The sequence below is a fragment of the Myotis davidii genome, unplaced genomic scaffold, assembly GCF_000327345.1.
Source record: "Myotis davidii unplaced genomic scaffold, ASM32734v1 scaffold330, whole genome shotgun sequence".
Lineage (NCBI taxonomy): Eukaryota > Metazoa > Chordata > Mammalia > Chiroptera > Vespertilionidae > Myotis > Myotis davidii.
The window spans coordinates 7,763,736-7,771,280 of NW_006283770.1; the positions used below are offsets into that span (position 1 = coordinate 7,763,736).

General features: G+C 51.5%; 1 protein-coding gene across 6 annotated transcripts in view; it reads right to left on the reverse strand.

Annotated features, from left to right (window-relative positions):
- The window catches only part of NAV2 (neuron navigator 2), a 153,945-nt gene that overhangs the window by 49,960 nt on the left and 96,440 nt on the right, over positions 1-7,545 (reverse strand). For 2 of the 6 annotated variants that reach the window (XM_006753975.2, XM_006753974.2), the window contains exons 7-10: positions 7,016-7,307; positions 5,333-6,035; positions 2,264-2,722; positions 204-248 (exon numbers count right to left, since the gene is read on the reverse strand). In XM_006753975.2, the coding sequence (XP_006754038.1) occupies positions 204-248; positions 2,264-2,722; positions 5,333-6,035; positions 7,016-7,307 (1,499 nt within the window). Of the gene's footprint in view, positions 1-203; positions 249-1,578; positions 1,645-2,263; positions 2,723-5,332; positions 6,036-7,015; positions 7,308-7,545 lie in introns of all 6 variants that reach the window. The other 4 variants (XM_006753977.2, XM_006753976.2, XM_006753973.2 and 1 more) reach the window with 3 other exon arrangements.

Sequence of the window (7,545 nt, forward strand, 5' to 3'; positions counted from 1 at the left end):
CATTAAGCCCCCCAAAGCACAGCCTCTGCTCAAGCAAATAAACCAACGAATGGACAGATGAGAATGAGAGGGTGTGAGGGCAGCGTTCATCCAAGGTCTGACTGCGGTGGCCAAAGCGGGGACCCCAGCCCAGCCCGAACCCCCACCAGCCAAGCCCCAAAGCCACACCACATGGCATGGATGCAAGAAGGAGACACAGATACCTGAGTCCTTTCTTAGGCAAAGTGTTCCTATCAAGGTGCGGGTCACTGTAGGAAAGTTAAAACAAAAATGAGAACTTCAGAGAAGCACAGAAAAAGCAGGCGGCGTGAGGAGGGACAGGCTGAGACGGGGCTGACGAGATCTGGGGAAAGAGACTCACTTCACCAGAGGCGCTCCCTTCTCCACTGGCCATGCAGCACCTCCACGGGAAACCAAAGAACCCCAGCCCTGGCCTGCGCTGACCTAGGGCAGACCTTACCCCCGGAGGCCTGAGGCACTCAACCCCACAGGTTCAAAGCCACACTCGGGGGCTGCCGCACCTTGAAGCAGAGCCCGTGCCTTCCGTGGCCCCGTCGCCCATCTCTGCACCATCACTACTGCTTCGCGGAGAGAGAGATGCCAGCTTCTCTGAGCCCCTAACTCGGGGCCACGCCCAGTGCCACCGGCAGTGACTTCAGTGAGAGAAGGGACTTGTAGGAGGGTTTCAAGAGGCCTGCCGTCTGCATATTTGGAATTCACTCATGAATTCCAGGTCCCTCTTTGTTCCTGCAGTCCTTATTGGACGTAGCTAGGAGCTGAGCCCTGGCCCTGAGTCGGGGCGTGTTACAACTTGCTGGCTGATAAAGTCAAGGCATTCAGATTTCCAAAGAACCAGGGTTTAAAGGCTTGGTCTGTGAGTGTGACAACAACAAAGTTTTTGCTGTTGATGGGGTGAAGAGGGTTTTCATTAATTTTTTTTTTCTAGCGCGAAACAACATCTGTTTGTTATGCTTGGCTAAGCCATGCCTCCCCCACAAATTTCAGGTCAATATCCATCTCTGAGGCCCACCCACAGGGCAGCTGGGGGCAAACAAGCCTCTTCATTTATAAAGTCTCAATGCGTCACAGATTCTTTTTCATTATCGTTACAGGAAATGGGCACAGGGAACACAGCAGCCTGCAAAACAGACGGAGCCAAACTGCAGCAAAGGACTTGGAAAGGGAGAAGAGCCAGCTGCGTGGGGAGCAGGGGGAGCAAGGGGAGCGAGGGGGTGGGAGACAAAGGTGAGGGCCAAGCTGCACGGTGGGTGGTAGATCATTTCTGGACTCGGAGGGGAGGGGAGGGCAAGTGAGAGCTTCTGCCGCCCCAGTTCAAGTGCAGGTTTGCGGTTCCTTCCCAAGCTGGGAAGGGAGGGACCAGCCCAGCCCGCCTCTCGGGGCTTCAGTGGACAGCGGAACAGACCCTCACTGGCATGTCCGGGGGTCACGTACTACACCGGAGCCACGAGCACAAGCGGAAGCCTCAGGCCAACAGCCTCACACAAAACGTTTGGCTTAACACAGAGGGGCAGAGGAACCTGGAGGCTCGGTGGGGTCCCGGGCCTATGATGTCATTACCTGTCCTGTTTCCTGGGCAAAGTACTTCTGCAGAACTTAGGGCTAGCGGCAGGGGAGGAGAGAGGGCTAGAAGTCCAGGCAGGTAGAAAACAAGAGAAGGAACATTAGATCGGAGGAAAGGGGAGGAGTCGTTATATACAGTGATTTTTCTCATACCCAGGGAGACAATGGACACATCACGTGGCAGCGGGACCCGCAGCTCTGGGGCGCTCTGGTTTCCTGATCTCCTCTCACTGGCCAGCAGCCCCTCAGTAGGAGGGTGTCTGCCATGAGGACCGCGAAATCGAGCCTACTGCCTAAAGAACATCCTGCCACACCCCCGTGGCTGCAGCCGGCCACCCACTCTGCCTACACAATTACAGTGGGAGGAAAAAGAACAAAGGGAATAGGATGGAAGGATTTCAAAGGTGGAATGCCATTTCGGATGGATGCATTAAATCTGCCTCCACGAGACTTCCAGTGGCTCCAAACACTGAGAATAACCATAATGAGAAAGATAACAGGAAGCGGAGCCGAGTTTCATTCTATCCCAAACTGGCTTTCCTACAGGAAGACACCGGTGATAAGAAACAGGGCCGTCTCCCAGGCAAAGGGGACTTGCCACTTGGGATTCCTGACATAATCCTTTGCCTCCTGAAAGGGTGTCTTTCTGAGAGATACAGGCAGCCAGACGCATACCACCAACCTTTCGGACAGTGTGGTCTTCACACTGTTGGTTCGCACAAAGGGAGCCAGGGAGTCGTCCTTAGAGGAGGCGAGGAGGCCCGAGGAGGAGTTGTGGCTCGGCCCCCCGCCACTGCTGAGGGAGATGTCGATGGACTCACAGCTGGTGTGCAGGCTGCTGACGGACTGGAAGCCCTTGCTAACTGCTGAGGAGCTGCTGGCGTTGGTGCCCCAGGTGAGGCTGTTGGAGGGGCCTGAGTGTGCTGAGCTGGGGCTGGAGGCTAGCGGAGACGGGTTGATGTCCACATTCTTACTGTAGAGCGGACTGCTGCTCCCGCTGCTCAGGGCGCCACTGCCCGAGGGGGACTCTAAGTTACCTGGCTGGGTCAAGGTGGCATGAGGATTGGAGAGGACCACCGCGTTTTTCATGTTTTCAGCTGTGGCCATGGGCACTTGCTTGCTAGGCTTCCCACCAAAGAGTCTGTGAAGAGACAAAGGGTTGTTTGGGTTGAACACCCAGAGCCAAGGGGCTGCGAGCTACTGGAGTCGGGGGCACAGGGACAGGAGCCTGGGAGTCCCTGGGGGAGGGCACCGTTGTTTCTACTGAAATGGCTCCAGGCATCCAGGGGACAGGCCGCTGGGCTCGGTGCATCACATGAGTCTAGCCTCCAGTTCTACGCTGCAGCTGAGACCTGGGGAACAGTTTTCTGCAGGACTATGCATGCTCATCCAAGATCTCACTTCCCTTTCTTTCCAAGGGTAGCTAGAAAACTGCCCTGGCCCGGGAAACATCTAGAAGGAAAAGAGCTGCCTTCATCATCTTTGTACCCATGACCCCAGGGCAGTTTAACTCCGGGGATTTGGCCGATTTGATCTCTAAGCACAGCATGCAGAGTCAAGAACCTGAGTCTAGATCTGGATGGGGCCCGGGGAAAGCATCTTCACAGGCAAGCCCCGCCTGAAAGATATGCTCTGAGGGCCGGAGTGCTAGCACCACAGAAACATTGCCGAGTTCACAGGGCGCTAGACCAGACTCTCAGTGTGAACTGTGTCTCTGTGACAGACACATAGAAATGCCATTCCATGTCACCCCCTTGCTGGTGACCAAAACAGTGCTGTTAGAACACAGGCAATGGCACACACGTCTCCCTCTTCCATTGGCGGAGGGATACCTGGTAGAGGGGCAGAGTTGCTTTAAGTCAGGGGGACGGTATACGCTCCAGTAACACAAGTAATTCCATCCACTCAAAGTCTGCCTTTCCCCAAGCTCCTCTGTGCAGTGAGTTTGATCTCTGTTTTCTCCAAACAGTTCTTACAATTCTCAATTATTGTGAAAACAAACAACCGACAGACCATATAACCAGTCCTCACTACAATATCTGGTGACAGATGAGAAACACTTTGGCCTGGTGACCATCAGAGAATGAAATATCCGACTGCACAATCGTGGCTTTAGGATGCTTACACACTTCCAGCAACGGGGACCTCATTATGTCAAGGCGTAGCTCATCCCAAGCACTTCCAACGAGAAAACCAAAATAGGATCCAATTTCACGTTTGCTCATTGCTCCTGACCCTGCTCTGTGTAACTACACAGAAGAAGGCCGCGTTTTCCTTGAAGAGAGTTATCACACTCCACCTAAGCTAAGGCCTACCTTCTCCAAACCAAGGCACAATCTGCGTTTTCCTTGAAGAGTTATCACACTCCACCTAAGGCCTACCTTCTCCAAACCAAGGCACAATGAGAGCCCTGAGAGCGCCTTTCGGAGTTAGTAAACAATGAAACTGCCAGGCTTTGGCTGAAAGGTGTTCGGTGTTGAACCTAAGAAGCTGCTGCATTCTCAAGCATTCTATTACACTTGCCTAAGGGTCTAGTAAAGTGCCTTTGTAGTCACTAAAGGAAATCTATAATACCAAAGAGCGAATATTACATAGAATACTTGAGGCAAGAAGCAGAGAAAAATTTCATTTACAAGGCAATCTGTTAAAAGAACAAAGAGCAGCCCAATAGGACCTTCCCCTGGAAAAAAAAAAAGTAATCATTACTGAAATTCTAATAATCAAGTCTAGACAAAGAACTGAGCTGCCTCATTATACCTTTCATGTGGAATGCTGCTTCTGAAGTCTCTTCAAACATTCCGATCCATCCCCAAATATGTACATGTGCACATAATTTTTGTTTTTTTTCACTGCTCGGTTTTCTGTCCTTGAGACTTACTCTTTGCCATGACAAGAAATTCCCTGGGAAGATAGAATAAGCCCTGTCCTATGCATATGCAGTTTGAGGATGATCCAGTGGACATGGATATTATAAGGAGATACTATGAACAGGCAACAACCGCACATATTTAAAAGAAAGTTTAAGAAAAAGAGCAAATCATATTTTCATGCAAAAATTTCCATCCAGGGTGGAAATGTGAGAAAATGTCTTATTCCTATTACCTTAAAAGGCAATAGGAAACCAATTTCTCCTTTTTAGAAACACTTCTGCTTTAAGAGGCTTTTTTTATTTTTATTTTAAGGAAACTAAAATTTCAGAGACTAATGTGGAATTATACATGCAGTTATAAATAAGTATGCGGAGAATATTGGACTATTTGAGTGAAGGATCTGGCCAAGATCACTGTCTAGCATAATGATGAGGAATCTCAGCCACAGAATTAACAAGACAAGAACTTTCTGCTTCCCTGAGCTCCCCATCCAGATCTGGACGGTAGCTAACTTTTACTGAGTACTTACTAGGGGCCAGTATTGCTACACAAGATTAATCTCCACAAGAACTCTCAGGTGGGTATCAGTACCCCCATTTTACAGATGAGAAAACTGAGGCATAACTGCTAAGAAAGCTTACGTGGCGGCTAATTAAGGTGAACCCAAGATTTGAACCCAGGATGATTGATGGCAGGGGCTTATGATTTTCAACCTAACATGGAAAAATAATTGACTGCAAAGCTCCTGGAAGCATCTGACCAAACAACTTTATCCTAGGACTGATAAAGTGGAGAAAACAGAGGTTGCTTTAACTGAAAAACAGGAAATTATGAATCCAGGACACCATTCCAGTTCTGCTCAGGGCCACTTCCCCACCTACCTGCGGAGCGTGGGAGAGGCCACGTCAGGGTACTTGGCGCCCGGCTGGAGGGTGGCCTGAGCCGCACTGGACACAGGCTGGGCCGCTGGGTTCACCTTCACTGAGTTGCAGGAAGCCACGCTCTCGTTGTCGGACGAGATGCCTTTCTCTTTGTCTGTCTGGTTGACCAGACCCGGCAGAGAGCTGCCCAGGGCCGTTTTGCAAGGCTCCCTCAGCTTGGGCACCGGCAGGCCTGCGGACTTGCTGCTGATGTTGGAATCGATGCTGCTGGTACTAGACCTGTTCCCAGCCCCGTTGCGGCTGGTGGACTTACTGGGCCGTGGCAAACTCCGGTACTGCAAGTTTGTCCGGGAGCTGAGGGACAGGTACCCGTCGTCCTGGTTCTGAGCCCCGTCCATGCTCGTCTTCCGGCCAGTGGACCGACCCACAAGCGCCGATGACTTTGGGATTTTGCCCAGGGTGGCTGACCTGCTGGTGACGGTGGCCCCGCTGGCTGTGATCATGGCCAGACCGGCGGCCGAGCCACTCTGCTTCTTGAACCCAAAGCTGTTGGCATTGGCAGTGGGCGTCCTGGCGCTGCCGGGGAGGGGCTTTTTGGATTCGTCCCCGCTGCTGCGGCCGGCATCGGACGGGGAGCGCTTCACCTGGGAGGCTTTGGGAGAGAGCCTTCCTTTCTCGGACACCTTCGCATCGTCGGTTTTTCCTGGGAGAGAAATCGGCAAAGTTAACCTGCAAACCGAGAAGCCAGCTCATCAGCTCAGCCTGTTTAAAATCCTCCCCTTCTTCAAAGAACCGGCTCTCTTTCCCCTTGGGGAGAGCAGCGCCTTGGGAGGCAGAAGACAGCTTTTTAGAAAGACAATCTAGTCTACCACTGTCACTGGGAGCCTTTTGGGAGATGTCAGTGATTCTACTCTCTTGCAAAGCATCTGAATTTACCCAGAGCAAAGCCCAGCCAGCCAATCACCGCTGTGTCTGGGGAAGAGACCCTGACTTTTACTGAACTTTCTCCCTCTGTCCATTAAAACGATGTTCCTAACACTTCCAGGAGGCACCCTTGACTTCCTGCAAAAACACTTCCCCCGTTTACACACACCCTTCAGCCATGGACAATATCAACTCCACATACCAACAGTTTATGAACACTTGACTGTGTGCCCTTGAGGGTTAGCTCCTGACCAGCACACGGTCACACTCGTTCACTGTGGCCTCAGCCAGGAAACCATCTGCAGACTTAAGCCCTCACACTCACATATTTCCATCTGGAAAGAGGAAGAGCTGTGAACCTGTTTGAAAGAGGATTATTAGCAGAGTCTACCAGTGATGGCGAACCTATGACACGCGTGTCAGAGGTGACACGGGAACTCATTTTTTTGGTTGATTTTTCTTTGTTAAACGGCATTTAAATATATAAAATAAATATCAAAAATATGTCTTTGTTTTACTATGGTTGCAAATATCAAAAAATTTCTATATGTGACACGGCACCAGAGTTAAGTTAGGGTTTTTCAAAATGCTGACACGCCGAGCTCAAAAGGTTCGCCATCACTGGTACCCCCTGAGAACAAATACCTGAGCATGTACAGGGACTTAAAACCACACACACAATTCCTTGCTAGAGTGACTGCGGTTTTGGTTTTCAAACTGACACCTGTGGATGCCAGACAGCGTCTGCCTCTCACTCACCAGTTCCCGGCGTCTTGAGCGTGCCCGCCGGGGTAGCCGGCTTCGTCCTCGGCATGGTGATGCCCACCTGGGCGGTCATGCCTCGCCGCCACGAGCCCGTCTGGGAGATGACGGGGTTCTTCTTGCCCGACGTGCTTTTGTCAGACTCATCAGACACGTCCGAGGGATTCCGCCGCCACTTGGACCCCGGCTCCATCTTTATGCCGCTGTCTGACCCTCCGTCGGACTTCTTGACATCATCGCCCGACCAGAGGGAGTTCCTCTCCACCTGCGAGTGCTTCTCCGCGTCGGTCTGTGGGTGAGACTCCGAGTTAGTCCCTCCCAAGCCCCAGGTTAGAGAGACCCTCACCACAGAGCAGAGATGCCAATACACAGGACGAATCAAGGGGAGAATAGTAACCCCTTGAAAATGATCGGGCCTTGGTACTCTGGCTATCTTATTCGAAAGCCTGATTTTTGGGGTCCAAGGAAAGTAAAGAATATAAATGCCCTACAGGGATATGAGGAAGGAGAGTACAAGGGGCCAGAAG